Source organism: Sciurus vulgaris (assembly GCF_902686455.1).
Source record: "Sciurus vulgaris genome assembly, chromosome: 11".
Lineage (NCBI taxonomy): Eukaryota > Metazoa > Chordata > Mammalia > Rodentia > Sciuridae > Sciurus > Sciurus vulgaris.
Window position 1 is genome coordinate 104,080,484 of NC_136472.1, and position 20,962 is coordinate 104,101,445.

Here is a 20,962-nt window from a genome sequence, read left to right on the forward strand (position 1 = left end):
ATTAGTACAGAGTCAAAGTTGTTTTCCTTTTTTTTTAAAACTAACAAACGTTTATCTTGATTTCATCAAATCCAGTCACTGATCTACTTTTAAGCTTGATTTGTTTTCATAACCTTGGGGGAATCATCCACACCCACATTTTCACTTTCTTGTGCCAAAACTCCATTTGCATTTCCTCTGTCAAACTGGCTGTATTACTCATGTCTCCACTTCAATTTCTCCCACACCGATCCCTGAACAAGGTTGGCGGCCCTCTTCCCTTTCTCGTCTCTTAATTTTCAGCTTACTCTGATATGCAATCTGCCTCTTCAATCCCACTCCTCCCCAAGTGTTCCCTTTCCATTTTATGTTCACCATTACATTTCATCTAATCTTTAATGCCCAACACCAAATGTCTAAGCTTTCCAAAGTTCTAATTTTGAAATGCCTTCCTCACAGGCCAAGGTCCTCCTAACCCCTACGTTCCTCACAGCCCAGTATTTTCACTCTTGCCTGGTGTGTTTTTCCCCCTCTTCAAGTTCTAGGTCAACTTTTTCTCAAAGATGCCTGCCCAGATTTTATTGACATGCAGTTTTCAGCTCCATGGCCAAGCCACAACTGAATCCTCACAAAGGAGGTTTATTAGTAAGAAAGAAATTCTCTCTTAACTTATCAGTCATGGAATACAATTTAACACAATATTATAAAATTAAGAAATAAATAGATTTTTAGAATCAAAACATAATTACAGGTAGTGATTGGAGATAATAAAACCTTAATCATTTGAGAAATCAGATCAAAGTTAATTTTTTTCACCCTAAAGTACATTGAGGTGATCTATCTTGTTCCCTGCAACAAAATGTCTCTTTGACTCTTTTATGTAACAATAACAGTTAGTTATAGATTTTATAATCTATTTTTTCCAAATCTGCCGTTTAGTAGTTGGTGGAGAAGGGATATATCTGATTAGCTTTAACTCTGCAAGTTTTTTTAAATTATTATTTTAGTGAGAAAACTTATAAGAAAAAGTAACTGCTTGTCAATGGTTGGTATCAGACATAAAGAAGATTGAACATTATCACTGTTTAACAGATTTCTCACTTTTATTTGAGCAATGTGTGAGATATTTTAAATAGTGTTCTTAGCAGCAGCAAGCAACAAAACATTGATTTTGTAGACAATATGTTAAGGGCTTTGTAGAGGTTACTTTATTTCATTATTTTAATAACCCTATGAGGTTGGTACTCCTAGTGAGTACCAACTCCTTTGAGAAAACGCAGGTTTCAAGAGTCTGGTCTGAGAAGGTACATTCCAGGGTGTCAGATTCCTGAGCCCTAGCTGACTCCTACCTGCTCCTGGAGAAGTTCTGCAGCTCTGGGTTTATCAGCACACTGCACCCTAGTGGTAGGCATACTCTGTAGCCTAACAGATCTTAGGGGAGCAGGGAAGCATCCTAAGTTCTTTGGGACCTCTAACAGATACAATCCCTCCAGGTCCTTGAACAGACACTGATCCTTAGTGAGGGCTCGCCTGGGACTCAGACTCTCCTTCAAAATAAACCTCAATGCTGGGAGTTGCCATACAAAATGAAGACTATTTCCCATTCTGGCCTGGAGAATGATGTTCGAATACGTCTTTGTAGCAAAAATGTATCTGAATCCTTTTCCAATTTTTGATGTAAGCCTTTCCTCCTTTTTCCCTCCAGATGCCCTGAGCTATATTACTGCACACAGTTCCCCAAATGCCATGCATTTTTAGACTTCTGTGCCTTCACTCCTGATTTTTGCTCTTTCTGCTCTTCTAGAAAATTGCAACTCATCCTTCAGAGTCCAGGTCACCATCTCTATGAGTCCCTCCAAGTCTCCTGAGCAGAATTAATTCCTGCAGTATTTGTTCTAAGTTGTTTGCATTCTTTTCACTTTTACTTCACTAGCTCTCTCCCCTTCCTACACAAATTTCAGTCCCTCTCTGATCTAGGAAACCCAAGATTCAAAGACAAATGAAACAGGACCTTGGAAATCGATCAAAGTGACCAAGAAAGCATCATATTTTCCTCTGTATCCTGAGCACCAGGATGGCACTTCCATGCAAGTGATGGATTAGTACCAAATTCAAGGTACTGTACCCATAATAATACTCCCCTTTTCAAGACTCCTCTAATGCATCTTTAAAACTCATTTGCCACCAGTTTTTCACATTTGAACAGAATTACTCACTTATTCAGTTTTTAATACTGTGCTTTTTATGTCTTCTCTTTCTGGACTCTTACAACAAATTTATGGATTAGGTGGGGATTATCATTCCCTTTTTGCAGGTGAGAAAACAATTTCAAGCAAGTGCCTTACTTATCACATGAATAACACATGGTAGTATTTGCTATTCTCACTTTAACTGTTGTTAAAACAGTTAGAATGGTATCTAGTACTTAGTAATTCCTTATTGTTGACTGTTACTATTCTTTGGGGTTATAGAGAATTTCCTGGAGGATACTTGCTGGTATTTGAAACTCAATAAGCTAGAAAGATGTCCCCCAGGATTAGAGGCCTGGTCTCCAAATGCTGGCATTCAGGGTCTCAGTCACATTCTCAAACACAGTATGGAAAAAGTAAAATGAGGCCTTTTACACAACAGCAATTCACTCTACCAATATTGTCTGCAATTCTGACATGATTAGTTAGACAAACAAACCTTTAGTCAGAGAGTAACCTTAGAATATTTGAGAACATCCTAGGGCAGCCAAACCTGCAGAGCAGCTGTTGGAGCTGAAACCTAAGCTCACTGATTTTATCAGATGCTTTGGTAAAGCCAACGAATTAGTTTTTCAAGAGATTTCATATTGTGTCTGCTTTCCCACAGAGGTCATATCCACCAGTGTACCTTGTGACTTTGACCCACTTATTCATTTCCTCTTCCAGTTACTGAGTACTCAGGTTGTGCCAGGCAGTGGGGATACACAGGTGAACGTGACACAGTCCCTGGGTGTAGGAGCTCACACAGCTCAGCATGTTGAGTGCCACACTGGAGGTATGTTCCTAGGGGGGCAGAGCTGGGCTCTGTCCTAAGAGTGGGCACAGCCAGAGTTGTTTAGAGATGAAGAATGGCCCAGGCTATATGTTTTGTCTCTATTCTTTTTTAAAAATTTTTTTTTGCGTATGTGTATGTGTGTGTGTATATATGTATTTATGTGCAGTGCTGAGTATTGAACCCAGTGCCTCAGTGCCTCACACATGCTAGGTAAGCACTCCACTGGGAACATTTGGCAATATATGGAGACACCTTTGATTGTCACATTTGGGTGGAGGAGAGATTGTCATTCAGTAGGTGGAGGCCAGGGCTGCTGCTGAACATCCCATGATACACAAGACAGTCCTCCAGCAGAGAATTATTCAGCCCCAAATGTCCACAGTGCTAAGTTTGAGAGAAACTCTGGGCTTTATCTCTAAGTTTCTATCTAGCTCTAAAAATTCTGTTTCTGAGAATTTTTGCTTCTTTCAAGCTTTTGCAAATGTTTAAATAGCAACTTCTTTTTCCTTCTTTTTGGGAGGTCATCCAATACTGTATTACAACCTCCCATAAAATACTGAAATCCCTTTGTACCATTCCTACCCAGCTGACAACTAAGTGGTGGGAAGTTTCTCATCTCAAATCTTGGCAAGATATAGCATCAATGGCCAACTTCCAGGTGTTTGTGGGCTGAGGGAACAGGACTTCTATGAATAAATAAGGGAAATCTACAAGTCATGCAGAACATATAGGACTTGTATTATTTTCTCTCTCCTACTTTTAATAACAGCTGTTAACTGGGAGCCACAAACACTGACCTGAGTCACTAATTTTCCCAGCTCTTCCTATTTATTTATTTTTAATTTATTTACATTTTCTGGTACTGGGGATTGAACCCGAGCATGCTCTACCTCTGAGCTACATCCCAGAACTTTTTATTTTATTTTTGAGATAGGGTCTCTCTGAATTGTGGGGGTCCCATTAAGTTGTCAAGATTGGCTTTGAACTTGTGATCCTCCTGCCTCAGCCTCCCAAGTCACTGGATCACAGGAATGTATCACTGTGTTGGGCTCCAGCTCTTCCCTTTTAGGCTGACATACTCTGAGCTATGAAATAGTTAAATAAAAGCAGCAACCAGGAGTTACCTTCTAAGAGAGAATTCGTTCTATGTTGATATTTATTGACCTTGAGAATGGATTTTTAATTTTAAGAATGCCAAATTAGTTTATCAATTCATAAGTTCTAGGCATTTGCATTTATGTAAATTCTCCATCTGCTTTAGAGCTCATGGCTCTCAAAGGGCAGAAGAGATCAGTTTGAGCTCTGCTTTCAGGAAAATGAAGAGTGCAGAAGCATTCTGAACCAGGGCTCTCTTCTTAGAAAGCAAAACTGAGTGCAGAAGATAAGCTACTTGAGTCCACTGCTCAGTTACAGAAGTCTCTGCAGGTAGCAACTAACTGGGGTCAATATGCAGAGGGCTTTTCGATTGACTCTTATAGACATCATTGACTTCTGACTGTGAAGTTATAGAGACCTGGGTTTTCTAATCCGGACTCTACCTTTCGCCAGTGTGACTTGAGCATGATCTTTAAATTCTCCAAATCTTGGTTTCTTCAACTTTTAAATGGGGCCAACGATAGTACCTACTTCAAGAATTTTTCTCATGTAAATTAAATGAGCAGGGTTGGGGTTGTAGCTCAGTGGTAGAGTACTTTCCTAGCACATGTGAGGCACTGGGTTGGATCCTCAGCACCACATAAAAATAAAGGTATTGTGTCAATCTACTAAATAAACTAAAAATATAAAAAACCAAATTTTTTTTAAAAAAATTAAATGAGCAGAAGTAAGTGCCTGTATAATAATAATACATTCTGTACTAAAGGGTTACAATTTCTGATGCTGGAGTCATGACTGGGACTGAAGCATATGCAGGAGTTAAAATAGGGTACTACTCTTATCCAGAAAAAAGCAGCATTACTCTGAAGAGGACAGGAGATTCGCTTTTGTTTTTAGTGTCGAGAATCTCTTTGTAGGCATACTACTCATAAGAATTCTACCCATGCTTCTTGTGAAATTGGGGGGAGTCCTAGTACTAAGGCCACGATAAATAAAAATGCCTCTGCCCTTCTCCTATATGTAGATACTTCCCAAAAGTCTGCCTTTTATTCATTTCCAAACCACATAAGTTACAAGAGAGAGACACAGGCAGAAAAACACAGGCATAGAATTTTGATCTACTTCTTTTAATGGAAAACTTAAAGCTTCTCAATCTAAGCATGTGATCATGGTGGTACATTTAAAAATTCAAGCTTTGGTGGAGAGAGTGTCAAACTGGGCCAGTCTCCTCATGTGAACCTACTCCAGCCTAGGGCATCTCACATCTCTTTGGATGTAAATGATGATCACACTCAGAAAGTCCAGACCACACCAGCTTACAAAATGGCCTGTGGCTGCCTCTTGCCTCTTCCCCTGTCCAGCTCATTAGGGCTGTGCAGGAATGACACATGGCAAAATATCAAAGATCTGCCCATGGCGTGATGGAAACATTGTGGACACTCCTTCCAGGCAGAGCCTTATATTTGAACTTTCCAGTTCCAAAGCCAACTGGAAATCAATCACAACTGGGGAATTTGAACTCTGGAGGAGAAATCTAAGCTTCTAAAATAAAGTCGAAGCTGAACCAAGGAGAATCCAACTTAAATAGGCAGCCAACCTGGGATTACTAGATTTCTTAGTGTAACCTATAGTTCTCCAGTCACTTACCACAGTTGTTCCCCTCGTAGACCCGGGAGGTCCTACATGCCCATCACATCTGTGGAAAGAATTTAAAATAATTTCTTTAAAGAGCCCCACTTTCACCAGGAGGAGGTCAACAACATATTTACCATTATATGTTGAAACCTCAGGATTTTTTTTTTTGTGCTCTGTAGACAGACATTTCTTGGTTAATGTATTATTGAACAAAATTTCAGAAACCTTTTCCTTTGAGTGTTTAGTCAATGTTTTATAATTTTACCACTCAGGTGGTCAAGAAAAAATTATATGAGTTGATTTATATTTGAGCATTGCATAAAAACCTAATAACAAAACAGTTGCATCTGTTGAGTGTTTAATTACACCTGCTGAATGTGTACTATGTGTCAGGGTCTGTTCTCATGCTCCATCCATATGGTAACTCCCTTAGATACTTCACTCCCATGAGGTGGATATTATAGCTGCTCCCATTTGACAGATGAAAAGATGGAAGCTAGAAAACACAGCTCAAGGAACACAGTCAGTGGTTGGGCTAGGAGTTAAACACAGGTTGTCTGAATCCAGAGCCCTCTTGATCAGTGTGGCACTTTGGCTCTTCTTGCAAACATTTTCTGTTTCTGTGAATTTTTATCCCAAAGAGAAATTAAGTCAGTGCCAGACTTAATTCATAAGAGAATTGTTGAAAAAGCAAACTCTAAGCTGGGTGTGGTGGCCACACTTGTGATCCCACCTACTTGAGAGACTGAGGCTGGAGGATTGCAAATTTGAGCCTAGCCTGTGCAACTTACAAAAACATGTCTCAAAATAAAAAATGAAAAGGGCTGGGGTTGCAACTCAGTGGTAAAGTGCCCCTGCATTCAATCCCCAGAGTGTCTCTCTCTCTCTCTCTCTCTCTCTCTTTCTCTCTCTCTCTCTCTCACACACACACACACACACACACACATTCTATGAATATTGCTTTAGGATTATTAATTTTAAAGATGCCTAACATTATACAATCATTTTGGAGGAACAAATATACTTTTACTATTTATGTTGCTTCTCTCAAATTTAGTAAAAGGTAAAAAATTTACAAGACCTTTTACATTTATAATCTTATTCCAAAGTATAAAGTATAGTCAGTATAAAGTATGAAGTATAAAGTCAAAGTATAAAGTATAGCCTGAATTCTGATTCAAGATTTAATAGACCATTCTGACTCAGAGAGTGCTCCTTATGAAATCAGGCCATCCACTCCACCAAAAGAACAGCAAGGAGAATAATGAGTTAAACAAATTGGGACTTGAAGCTGGAATAGTCAAAAGTGGCAAGGCACAGCTGTCTTTCATTCAAACTCCTCACTGCTTTGTGGTTCATGAAAGTTCAGCAAGAAACTTTCATGAGGCCAAATCATTTTATATCTTAAAGATATCCACATGTCATGTGTTTTATAGATGAACTCAAAATTTAAAAAAATGTAAATCAATCTTGTGGGTATTTTCCATACTACTCTGATATTTTCTCTCTACTAATAATATTTGGAGGTTAAATACAGGTTGAGCATTCCTTTTCCAAAATGCTTGGGACCTGAGGTGTTTTGGATTTCAGGTTTGGGGTTGTGTGTGTATGCGCACACATGTGTGTGTCTAATATTTAAATATAACTAATGAGATATGTTGGGGATGGAACCAAAATCTAAACATGAAATTTATTTGTTTTATATACTACACACACACACACACACGGCTGGAAGGTAATTTTATGCACTACTTCTAGTGCACCTAAAGTTTGACTGCAACCCATCATGTGAGGTGAGGTGTGGAATTTTCTACTCGTGGTGTCGTGTCAGCACTCCAAAAGTTTATATTTTGGATCACTTTGGATTTTGAATTTTTGAATTAGGGATGCTTTTATTTTTATCTTCTCTGTAAACATCGAGGCTGGATGCTATATACTGTGTTGAGCTCTTTAGTGGAAACAATATGACTGAGATAGGGACCTGTTCTCTGAGAGTTTTTAGCAACAGGATAGACTAGATACATAAAAAGGCAAAATAAAGGCAAGACTTGATAAGAACAATAAAGGGATATAAGTAAAATTCACTAAAAATACAGAGGGGCCAGCAAGCACTTCCTGGGGATAGACACAGAAAGTAATAGGGAGAAGGTGGCAGGGAACAGGCACAGAGGTGAAGGGATGGCAAAAGCAAAGACTTGGAGGTGAGAGTGCTTCAAGGGAGGTTGGGGGCCAGCAAGTAACTCAGTTTGCCTGGAGCCAGCAGTATCTGCTGGATCATGCAGATTCTTCCCAGATACCTGCTGGGCTGCATCCCTGAAGCCCAACTGTCACCAGCTCTCCAGGCCCCTTATCTGATTCAGAGTAAGGGTAGCAGGGGCAGGTGAGTGGAAGATGCGGTTCACAGACCAGAGGAGGCCTGGAACACAATTGCAGAGTATCACTAAGTGCAAGGGTGTGCAGCAAGTATAAAGACGCACACTCACCTGAGGGTGTGCATAGCTATGTGTGCCACTGTGGATTCTGGTAGGAGGGGTAGGACTCTGCTGACATGGGGCTCCAGAATCTCTGCACCCACTCCAGACCCTCCACAAGCTAAGTCATGTTTCTGATAAGAAAAAGCTTCCAGTCGTAGAGTGAATAAAAGCAACAGTGATGTCATATAGGCTATGTTGGTATGAGCCCTCCAGATTTGGCCATGTCAAAGTATACAAAAATACCTCATCTTATGCTTTTACTCCCAAGTTCTACTGATGCTCTTAGAGACCTCTCACAAATACCCCAACTTCTCCACCTCCAATTATTCTGCTGATATTAACCTTTCACATTTTCTCTTCTGGACTTTCCCACCATCCTTTCACACCACCAATGGAAGATCTGTCTAAAATGCAAATTTGATCTTTTCAATCCTCTGCCTAAAGTATTGTTCAAAATCTTAACCCAACACAAAGCCTTTCTTTTATCTGGTGAACCCTCCAGACAACCCCTACATCTATAAACTTCATCTTCCCACAGTCCACTCATAAGCATCTGCACTCCAGACTTGTCAAATTAATTTCGCCTCTATTATTCTCTCTTCTTTTTATATCTTTTCAAATACCAGAAATTCTCATTCAATAAAGTAGGGTGGTATTTGCCAAGTGTGGTGGCACACACCTGTAATCCCAGCTACTTGGAGGCTGAGATGGAGGATTGCAAGTTTGAGGTCAGCCTTGGAAAATCCAAGGTCAGCTTTGGCAACTTAGTGAGACCCTGTCTCAAAACAAAAGGGTCTGGGGATGGTGGCTCAGTGGTAAAGCACCCCTGAGTTCAATCTCTAGTACTGAAAAAAAAAAAAAAAAAAAAAAGAGTAAGTGGGGCTCAAGAATATTCTTTTCTAATCAGAGTCATGGGTGATTTTCCTCCAGGTGTTGGTGGAGCACACTTTAACCACTGAAGAGGTCCACAGGGACAGTCACAGGTAATTCAGATCCTACAAGGACAAAATGGTCTCCATATTCTCCTTCCATCTCTCCTTCCTATCCAATCAATCAACAAATCCTGGGGATCCAAACTCATAAATCATCCTCATCTCAGTGTCTCCCTGCCCTTACTGTAGTTCAGACTTTTGTCATCTCTTGTCTTTATTATTTCAACAATCCCTTAGCTGTCTTTCTGTCTCCAGGTTTTGTCCCAATCAAATCTATACTCAGTACTTTAGCCAGAGTGATCAGTACAAATTAAATCATGCCACTCCCTGCAGACTTCCATTTGCTTTCATGTGAAAGTCAAAATTCTTTCTGCATTCATAAATCCCTACATATCTATTCCCTACATATTTCCCAATAACTCACCTTCCTATGTCCCTTCTGCCAGAGGGAATCTGATAGACCACTGAACCTCTGCACATCTTGTACTTCTGTTTCAAACACTTTTCTATTAGCTCTTTTCCTGAATACCTTTCTTATACTTAAAGAATCACTATCAGTTTTATTTTCTCCAGAGGACTTACCAGGAATGAGTCTAAGTTACATGTTCCTTCTATGTGCTCTCAAAGCATATAAATCTGCTCCATTGTAGCATTGTTCTATGTTTTTCTACTTCCTTTATGCTGTCCTCGTAAGATTAAAGCCTGTGTATGCCATGACTGTTTATCCTTGTGTTGCACATGATATTTTTTAAAAAAAAAAATTTTAGTTGGCAATGGACCTTTATTTTATTTATTTATATGTGATGCTGAGAATTAACACAGTGCCTTGCATGTGCTAGGTAAGTGCTCTGTGACTGAGCCACAACCCCAGCCCTGCACATGGTATTCCTGTGTAGCTTTCATTGAGTAAATAAATAAATGTGTTCATTCTCACCACATACACCTAGTTTCACCAAGGTAATTTCTCACCTAGTTTCTCCACTCCTCCTCCCTTTTCACCCATCACATCCAGTTAATAGGTTCTCCTGACTCTGCATTCTGAACTGTGGCACAAATCTTCCCATTTCTGTCTTCCCTATCTTACTCTCTGACCTGGTCTCTCTGACTCTAATTGACCCTTCCAATCATGCTTCAAGCTATAGCTGGAGCAGTTTCTCAGCCTCACCACTACTGGCATCTCTTTTCTGTGGTGTTCCGTTTTGGTGCATTGCAGGATGTTTGGCAACCTCCCTGGCTTCTTGCTCTGCCCTTCTTTAGCGTGAAAAGCAAACAATGTTTTCAAACATTGCTGAAAACAATTCAGAACAGAAATCACCCTTGGCTAAAAACCAGGGAGTAAAGTGATCTCTCTAATATGAAAATATGATGATGTCACTTTTCTGTTTAAAAACCACTTATGGAGCAGGGCATAGTGGCACACACCTGTAATCCCAGTCACTCGAGAGACTGAGTAGGAGGATTACAAGTTTAAAGTCAGCCTGAGCAACTTAGCAAGGCCCTAAGCAACTTAGTGAGACCCTGTCCCCCCACAAAAAAAGCAGGGTGCTAGGGATGTGGCTCAGTGGTTGTGCCCCTGGGTTTTGATCCCCAGTACCAAAATAATATAATAATAGTTATTATTATTAAAGCAACAATAATAATTATCAAAGCAATTATTATATTAATGGAAAACACACACACACAAACATGCATACAGAGAGAGAGGGAGAGAGGGAGGTACCAAAATGTTAGTATTTGTCCAGATCAGTGGGTTGTGATTTTATCTATTACACATATATAATATGGAAAAAGTAGTATTATTTTTAAAGGGACTAATGGCTGCCCACTGCATACAGGATTAAGTCTGAGCTCCCTGTTTTCCGGCTTCTGCCAACCTCTTCCACCCCATCTCTAACCAGGCCTCACTTTGTACTGACTCACGGAACCTTGATGACCTGGATGAATTCCCGCTTTTCTCTACCTTCTGCATCTTGGCTTGTGTTATTTCTTTTCTTGGTATGACTTGTGGACTTTAATTGCCTAGCTTAGTTCTACTTTACTTCAAATATTGACTCTCCTCTTCCAGAAAAGCCTTCTGGATTCTTAGTCTGAGTTAAGCGTTTCTCTTCTAAGTTTTCCAAGAAGAATATTATACATCATCATAGCACTCACCGCATTACACAATCATCAGAGTAATCAGCTGTTGCTCGGGTTGTAGCCAGGCCACTTGGTGTCCCTGTGTGAATTCTAAAGGTACCCTTTCCTCTGAACCCCTTATTGTCATTTCCTGGAAATTGCCACAACAAATATACAAATCCTTGATAATCATGATGTGCCTGCACTTCTCAGGGTTTGGTGGTGTAACCCCTGCCTAACCACACACAGCAATCTGATGTTCCTTATTAGATTATAAAGTCTGTAGGCAGGGACTTTGTTTTATTTTCACTATTTTATCTCCAGCATTAAACAGTGTCTGATTGTGGGTAGGACTTTGATAAAAGCTTGATAAATACATGAAAGGGAAACTGTGGCCTTGCTTTATCTATGCCAAGAACTTGTCAGCCCTTACCACAGTAGGAATAACTAAACTGCAATGTTCCCAACCCTGAATAAGGATCATATATCCTGGAGAATTAAAAATTAAAAAATAAAGCTCTCTGTGCCCTACTTCAGAACTGAATTAGAATCTCAAGATCAGGACCTGATTATCTGTCTTATTTTATTATTTTTTTTATTAAAAAATTGGGGGGGAATTGAACCCAAGGGCACCTAACACTAAGCTACATCTCCAGTACTTTTGTTTTGTTTGCAATGCTGGGGATTGAACCCAGGGTTTCACACGTTAGCTAAGTACTCTACCATTGAGCTACATCTCCTTCCCCAGTCATTTTTATTTTAAATTTTGAGACTATGTCTCACTAAGTTGCTGAGGGTCTTGCTAAGTCGGCCGTGAACTTTCAATCCTTCTGCCTCAGGCTTCTGAGTAGCTGGGATTATAGGTGTGCATCACTGTACCTGGCTGTCATTATTTTTACATTGCTGATGAGATTATAATGAACAACCAGATCAACTGGGAACCATTGGCCACCCAGAATGAAACTTCAAACCACTCCTCTTGTCTAGCCTCTCTCTCTTGTCACCACAAGCCTGCTGTTCATCTGTGGACACCACGCCTGGAATCTACAAGGAACCAAAGGAACATTGCCAAGGCAGAATCTTGCTGACTCTGACTTCTGCTTCAGTCAGTGTCTTGAATTCCTGTATCTTCCCATTGGAACACAGGCACTCAAGTAGGAAAGAGGAAGCAGGCGAGGAGGGAGAGGGAGAGAGAAATATCCAGGAAAAAAAAAAAAGCCTTTTAACTTTCCCAAATAGTATTTGACCTTTTTGCTTATGAAAGGGAGGTTGCAGGTGAACGGCCTGAGCCGTGTACGCCCTATGGATCAGACAAATTTGGGCAATTCTAAAGAAGCAGCTAGGAGGATCCACCAAAGTTCTTGGCATATGAAGGGAGGAAAATCATCCAAAAGGAGCAGGGCAGTGGGCACGCACGCTCTGGCTCCAAGGGCACAGTTATCATTCCAGTCACTATTCTGCAGTGAGCAGTCACCATATGCTGGGCTCTGTGATAATCCTCAAAGGAATGAGGGCTCTTTATGAGCCTTATGAAGTAGTTCGCTTGTACTTCCACCTTTTCCTAGAAGTTGGGACTGCCACAAGGAAAAGAGTAAGGGAAAAAAAAAAAAATAAGCACATGCCTAAAATCGCCATAACCAACTGGTAGCAGGTAGTTAGTTGTTCAGCTTGAGGGTAAACAGCTCCCTTGAGTCAGTGGAACCTGACTTCCTGGTGGAGCATGGAGCAGAGTGGCAAAGTGCCCTACCTGGTGGGTAGGGCATCACTGGAATTACTGGTGGTTTGTGAGGAGGACTGCATTTACAGGCTCATACCACACACTACTGGATACTTCTGAACTATGTGGAGGGACTCTGTGAGGACAGAGTTACTGAAATTCTGTGTGTGGGTGGGAGGGAGGTGGTGCTGAGCACCATATGCCACAAACACCAGATACCCTGTAACAAGCACAGGGAGATACAAGCTAAGGGAAAATGTTGGAGGAAAGCCACAAGCAAGATATGTGGATTCTTGAATTTGTTGGCTAGCAATAAATAAAATATAAACAGAAAATATATGGATTTGAGTCAGGTCTATCATTTACTAATAGTATTAAAATCATGATGGGAAAACTGGTGAGTACCATGCATTTGGGAAGAAGAAAAAATCATATTTAAAACAGCAATAGTTAATATTTTTTCCTTTTTGTAAATTCATGAAGTCACTGTGTTCCCATGGCTTTTTATCCACTGATAATAGGAAACCAAAACTTTAAGATGTTGTATACAGTATTATTGTCCTGGGGTAGGGGATATGTTTCAAGACCCCTATGGATAGTATAAAAATCTGAGAATATTATTTTCCCCCTATACAGATGTACATATAATAAAGTTTAATTTATAAATTAGGCATATTAAGAGATGAACAACAACCAATAATAAACAATTATAACAATATACTATAATAAAAGTTATGTAATGTCCTCTCTCTTTCAAGGTATTTCTGTATTCTAGTGTATTTTTGGACCATGGTCAATCATGGGTAGCTAAAATGATGGACTGAGGTGGTAGGGGTGGGGGTGGAGTGGATATCATACTTCTATTGACTGACCCTTAAATTAAACAAGCATAACTGTTAAAGTAATGAAGCCCACCTTTTTCTGAGGAAGGTTACCTGCTATCCAGAATTATTTTTCAGTTAAAATAAAAATTTAGAAGAGGAAAAGAAATGTCTCTGATAATCAAGTATTTTAGAGCTGAACAGAAGGCTGTCTTTTGCATGTAAGGATTGGTTCTTTTTCTCCGATTGGTAAAAGGTCCTCTAGACTACTTTGCTGGCTTGTTCTCCAGAACACCAAGTGCGACAACGCAAGCCATCGATAGCTTCAGCAAGTAGAAACCTGACGAGTGCCCCACACAAAATGACTGTGCTTCCTGGGCTCTTTGTCAATCCCTTCCTGCCGTGCTCACAGCAAGGAGCAGTTCCCAAATGAAGGCTGATTTTGTATTTTGGAAGATCAAAACTGTCAAAGAAAGTTAGACCCTACCTGGAATGTAAAAAAAAACCCCAAGATGTATGATCCACAATTTATATAAACTGCCACACTTAAAAATACTCGCTCCCTTACATCCAGGATTAGCATCCAAATACTTAGGTCATATTTATATTCAAATTCAAATATAAAAAGGACATGATTTTGCATTTTGTCTTCTAAAACCCCTTTGGAGCAACCACCAGTGTCTTCATTATATTTTGCACCAGCAGAAATTAATAATATGTATCATATTAAAGATATTAAGATAAATGTTAAATTTACCCACTTACATTTTGAAATTAAAATGTATTTAAAGATGACAGATTCTGAAAACTGCTCAACATATACTTAAAAAATGTGTTTCATTTCTGTATGTTGTTATATTTTGGTTTGGTTAAAAGAGCTACAAGTTATTTTGGTATCTAAGACAGACATTTGCCAAAAGAATTTTGCAAGTTTTAACTTTTTTTTCAATTTGGTCTACAACCAAAGTACATGACACTGAGGATGAAGATTACAGATCTTATATCTTCTTTGATTCACTTTTGCAGTAACTTGAAATCTGAACTTGGAAATAACTTGTCCAGAGAGTTAATAGTTTTCTCAGCTTTTCTGATTTTATTAATATTAGACTGTTCAGCTATATAAAACTTTGCTTTAGATAAAATCACTGAAAATACAAATTCCATCAAAAATCCTAGCTACCACACACAAGGCATATTTCCTTTCTCCTTAAAATAAATATTTCTTATGCAGGAAGTACTCCTCAGTTTTAAATTCCCCACATGAGAAAGAATTTCTGGTGTCTCAAACATTTTAAAAAAGAAAGTAACTCACCTACTTGAAGACTTTTTCCTCTGAAGTGACTCTGGTAGGGACAGTCACATAAAAATCTACATTTTGCTCAGCTCTTCATTATTTCATCAGACAAAAAAGAGCCTCAGGTGAGAGCTGAAAGTAAAAATCCTGCCATCCACTCAGGAGGCCAGGCCAGTGCTCTGCCCAGCTCGGGAGCCTCATCACACGCCCCACCAGCTGCTTGTTGCCTCTTGTTTTTCAGCAACAGTGACCTCCAACACCTTTTATTTAGCAGTGCAACGCAATCTTAATGGTTTGACGGCACAAGGAACACATCACGTGCCAAGCCAACACCTTAAGAGGGTGGGAAGCTTTGCAACCAGGAAGACATGCCGAAATTATTAAGCAGTCAGCTCAAATACACATCAGCATAGCCTTGCCTGTTTTTCCATGAAACAATCCAACAAAGTAACGAGTCCATATAAACTGATTTCTGCAGTTCTAAACCAGGAACCATCTGGAATGCCACCACCACTGCTCCAAAAGCTTCCCCTCCGTCACCTTATATTTAAATTCTGGGTAACCACATGGGGGTGGCTGCTGTCAATATTTCTGGTAACCATCAGGCTTTCTTTCCTCTCTGTTTAAAAATTCTATTTTCCTGTACTATTTTGCTTATCTCATATTTACTCTATCTAGTCTTTAGGCTTCAACTCCCCTTACGACCAGGGACACATATCCTGCTTAAAGGAGCAGTTTTGATTTAAATATGTCTTCCTGGATGAAGCATAAGAATATACTCTTAGCGCAGTGGAACAACTGCCAGTAATTATTTCCCAACATTTAACCCATCATTCACCAAGTATACCACTAAGGATGGTCGCAGTTGAGTACAAGTTGAATTTCAGGTGAGTCGAGTCTCCTGGTTTCCTAAGAACTTTGTCACTATTTGAGCTAAGACCTGTTTCCTTTGTTACTATTGAACTGAAATTCTAAGAACAAACATTACACTAAATGGGCAACTGGCTTCTCATATCAGATAACTAAGGAACTGTCACATGATCTAAGTTTAACTCACCCTTTCTGTTCCAGCGATTGAAGCTTTAAAGTCTCCTTCCCAGGTTTTCTGAATGAGAACAAGGAAGCAAATGATGATCTGAAGCTTGGTCGGGAAGGCACAGATGTGGGTCTTTTTTTGATTAGTTAGAGTTTTAGATCTTGATGTTTGTAACTCCATAGGATCTAAAAAGAATCATAAGAATTTTTGCATTCTTAAAATATTTCCATAAAAATATACTTGAAAGAATGAACTTTTCACTCTTGTTTCCCTCTCTGTGCTATGCAATCTAGAAACAGGTCAAGATTCCTTGTAGGAAGACCTTGGGAATGAAAGGGAATCAGAGCGAACTTTCAGAGTCCTAGGCCCCTCTGGTTCTGCCCAATAGAGAATATCCTCACAAGCTGCAGGGTGACTTTGAGTATGTACATGGGTCACAATTCTGTAGGTGATCCCTTGCCTTATGCCAGCCGTGAGTCTCTCTCATCATGTCTTCCCCATGGATGTCCAACGCTCAAGCTAGTAACTTGGGGAGCCCATCCTCACATTACTGAGCCACTGCTGTCTTATAGAAATTTTCATTTTTAATACTTTATAATCATAACTTTTTTTAAAGTTGTTGATGGACCTTTATTTAATTTATTTATATGTGGTGCTGAGAATTGAACCCAGTGCCTCACACATGGTAGGCAAGCCCTCTACCACTGAGCTACAACAACCCCATTCCTAAAATTGTAACTTTTTTATACCAAAGAAAGTAAAGGAAAAGGAAATTAAGCCATTTAGTGTCTCTTACTCCTTCTAAAAGTCCATCGGTGTATGTTCATTTGCCAGATAAAAGGTTCATGTAAGTGTATGTATGTATAGGTGATAGTTTTATGTATAATTACTAAAATTTTGAAGGCAATATCAACAGATGCCATAACCATAGTACCATACAGACCATAATACTGTAATACTTTAGGGCATACTGACTTCATAATTATTAAAGGAGTTTAAGGGAACAACAAAGTCACCATGGTATATATGGGATTAGTCTGAAAATTGGAACTGTAAGTCTTTTTAGGTAGGCTGGTTTATTAAGGGCATTACAAGATATTGTCAGTATATAAATTTAGAAATATTGTTCCATGTTTCATTGTGTTACTAATGTTGATAACACTTGCAATAACCGTCAATATTGACTCTCAGTAAAAAAGTCACTTTATTCTGTTTTCATAGTTTATAATTTCTAGTGCACTTTGTTATTCTCACAATAGTCCTGAGAAAGCAGGTCTTACTACCCTCATGTATAGATTAAAAATTAATCGACTTGTAAAGTTAAGTGACATGCTGGCAATCACATGCATAGACTGTCCATAGAAGACACTTATTTGAAGTCATCTATGGAGTTGACCAAAGTTTCAGAGGGATGGCCTCTCCTCGCTGCCTCCTCTCTTCTCCCTTCCTGCAACCCTCCTGTTTCTTTCTTGTCCATCATAACACCACCTATTTAAGTGCTCACATGGACTCACATGGATAGGTTGGAGGTTTGAATCCAGGCCTTTTTTGACATCCATGTTTGTACTTCCAAACACAATGCTATCAAGACAGTATTACAGTAAAAATCCAGTTCACTCTTTTTAGTGTATGTTATCTATAAAACTTTTGCATTTTATAGTAGTTCTAAGCTACAGATTCGTTTAACAGGGGATCCACTGACCCATTATCTATGATACTACACCACAATGAAAAGAAAAGATGATTAAAATATAAGTTTTCTCACCATTTTTTGCCATCCCTTTCCTTAACCTGTGTGTGAGTGGTTGTTTTAACATTTGGCTAATATCTGTTTCATTGCAAAACTTTTTTCTTTGAATTTCTTCAAACCATTCACCAGTCACTCCTTGAAGCCATCTGATATCCCTCTTTGTCTTCTGAAGCTTGCTGAAATAGAGCAAAAAACATCAATGCATTCTTCAAATTCATTCTTATCTAGTGCAAACTTACACGATGAGCTAAGCTCTGCCTAACGAAGGAGCACTATAAACTATATGTCTAGGGAAAAAAGAGGCTCTAGTCAGATTTTCCTTTTGACCACTGAGTATATATTTTAGATGTATTCTTCTGTACTCTATGACAACCTAAAGTTTTTGCCAGTCGCTTGAATAGTTACCTCAATGACGACAAACTCGGTTGAGCAATGTGCTAAAACCTGATCTAATAATGCAACTAAATGATAGATGTTCTAATGACATGTAGAAACTAGCGTATTCTAATTCTGATTACTCATTCCCTCATTCATTAATCCATTAACTGTTTATTGAGCAATGTTAATCAATTAAATGTTTATTGAGGCTCCATGTAGGCAATGGGGGATCAACAGTGAATATAGCAGGTAGGCCGCTTACTCATCCGTCTCGTGGTCAAAGATAAAAGCTAACATGCAGAAAATAAATTGTTGAATGGAATGGTCTTAGATAATGGAATTCTTCAAACATGAAGACACAAAAACCTATGAATGAGCACAGGGCTAATACTACAATTGGAGGGAACAGTGGAATTTGAGATAGACAGAAAAGGTCAAGGAAAGCCCAAATGTGTCCTCTCTGTACCTTGAGAACACCAGGCCTGGAGTCCTACCTATTTCTTTTGCTTTCCTGCCCTTTCCCACTTAGTCCTCTTTCAAATGCAAATGCTGCTTTAAATCCTTACTTAAGTCCCCAGTTGTGATTTTTTTTTTTTTCAAAGTTGATCATTTTACTCAATTTCAGGAGGACCTTAGAACTGTTTGGAGATCTAAAGGGAGATCCTCCCAGGACACAGGCAAAAAGAACAGAAAGGGAAATTTGAACATAGTGACAGGGTGGGGCTGGGGGTGTACTTTATAAAGTAGTTGCTTTTGTATAACGCTAATGAAAAAGTTAGGCTTCTTGGTGGGTTCCAAGCTTGGGAAATTCTGATGTTTTACTTAGCAGCTGTCATTCTTTATCCCAGGTCTGCTGTAAATCACCAGTGCAAGGTCTTTGTATTGCCAAGAAATGGAGAGCAAGATGTCTCCAGAATGGCCAATTTGGAGTTAAAGGCAACGAACTGAGATGGTTGTAATTCATGCTTCTGCTTGGGGCTATGATACTGCTGTTTTATAAAAATATTCAAGAAGGAAGCCAGAGGTCATCCTGCCCAGACTTGCATTCTGAAAAGCATTAGGCAGCAATCATGTTCAGCCCATAGAATTTGCACTGATGCCTCCTCTTTTGCCATTGCCACCCTCTGACACCTGGTGGCTCCTGTCTATTGTGACTTCCCTTACTGTTAGAATAGATTAAGACACCCCCAGTATCTGCTTCTATCAATGCTGAATGAAGAGGGGTCAGAGACGTCTCTCAGAGTCCTGTGCCTCTGTTGGATCTGCTGAGTAAGAGAAATGTTCACAAGTTGCAGGGCTTCTTTCAGTATGCATGTGGTCACAATTCTGAAGGTGATCCCTTGCTTAGATAGCAGTGGGGAACAGGAGACCAGTTGGGGTCACTTGAAGGGGCTAGGACCAGGATTATGATGGTGATGTTGAAGAAAAGCAGAAATGCTCAGAGTGATTCAGTGGGTAAAACTGACTCTCAGATGTCCATCGTGATGGAGTGATTTTGGGAGGCTAAGGGCTGAGATGTATCAAGGAAGACTGACTCCTAAATTTTTGATTTACATGAGTGCATAAAATATGCCATTCATAGAGATGCTAATAAGTTAGAGTTGTCTGTAATTTATTAACACCTTACTAATGTACCACATTACTAATGTCCCACATTGGGACATGACCTCTATTTCCTGGGAACCCTCCCTGATGGTTGGTTCCTCTGAAGTCAGCACCACCCTCTTCCACTTCTCCACATATCCATCTTATTCCAGAAGGCAGTCAAGCTACCTGACTTAGGAATGCCCAATATAAACATAACCTTTTCTTTTTTCCCCTTACAGGCTTGGTGCAGCTTGGACTCTCTTTTAAAAATAATCACAGTTCACTTACTGCCATCTCAAGCACCTTGCACACATACCCATTGCCGCCTATTTCTTTTTGATCTTGTCAATGGACTCAGAAATCGATATTTCCCCATGAATACCCATGAACTTTGAATTCCATCATAGGAAATATTTCTTAAAGCAATAGACACTCCCAAGCACACAAATTTAAATGAACATCCATGTAGTTGCTCACCATAATTATGTAGGCAATTGAGAATCCTGAGAAAATGCATATGACTTAACATGAAACAGCAAAAACAAAATACAGCATTTTACCAATGAACGCGGCTGTGTAAAAATGATGCAATCATTTAGAAACATTAGAGAAGGAGGAAAAACATCTGATCTTTTAGAGTAGAGTAATTATAGGTATCATTTCTACACTTAGCTTTTTTGTTATGTCGAGTCTACAAGTACAACATGTGGAGCTGTTTCTTTTTTCCAGCAGCACTGGAGATTGAACTCAGGACCTCACATTCACTAGGCAATTTTCTCCACTATTCAGCTACATCCCCAGCCTGAGATGTTTCTTTTTGTTTGTGAATTTTAATTTTTATCATTTTTGCATTACATATTTATTGAAGATAGAGCAAAAAGTCATATTTCTACAATCCTAACACATCTGTTATTGCCTTTTTTTTTGTGGGGGTAGGTGCCAGGGATTGAACTCAGGGGCACTCAACCACTGAGCCACATCCCCATCCCCCCCTCCCTTTTTGGTATTTTTATTTAGAGATGGATCTCACTGAGTTGCTTTGCGCCTCACTATTGCTGAGGTTGGCTTAGAACTCATGATCCTTCTTCCTCAGCCTCCTGAGCTGCTGAGATTACAGGTGTGCAA

The 20,962-nt window shown here is 39.4% G+C and overlaps 1 protein-coding gene and 1 long non-coding RNA gene across 2 annotated transcripts in view; one reads left to right on the top strand and one right to left on the bottom strand.

Annotated features, from left to right (window-relative positions):
• Window positions 1–20,962, bottom strand: part of EXPH5 (exophilin 5) — an 82,493-nt gene that overhangs the window by 9,365 nt on the left and 52,166 nt on the right. Inside the window, 4 exon segments of the mRNA XM_079101573.1 lie at window positions 5,746–5,794; window positions 16,144–16,253; window positions 16,255–16,307; window positions 17,888–18,048. Of these exon segments, the coding sequence (XP_078957699.1) occupies window positions 5,746–5,794; window positions 16,144–16,253; window positions 16,255–16,307; window positions 17,888–18,048 (373 nt within the window).
• Window positions 943–15,094, top strand: LOC306638364. The gene is made up of 3 exons (XR_013757479.1): window positions 943–2,095; window positions 2,895–3,003; window positions 12,094–15,094. It is a non-coding gene; the product is annotated as an uncharacterized lncRNA (long non-coding RNA).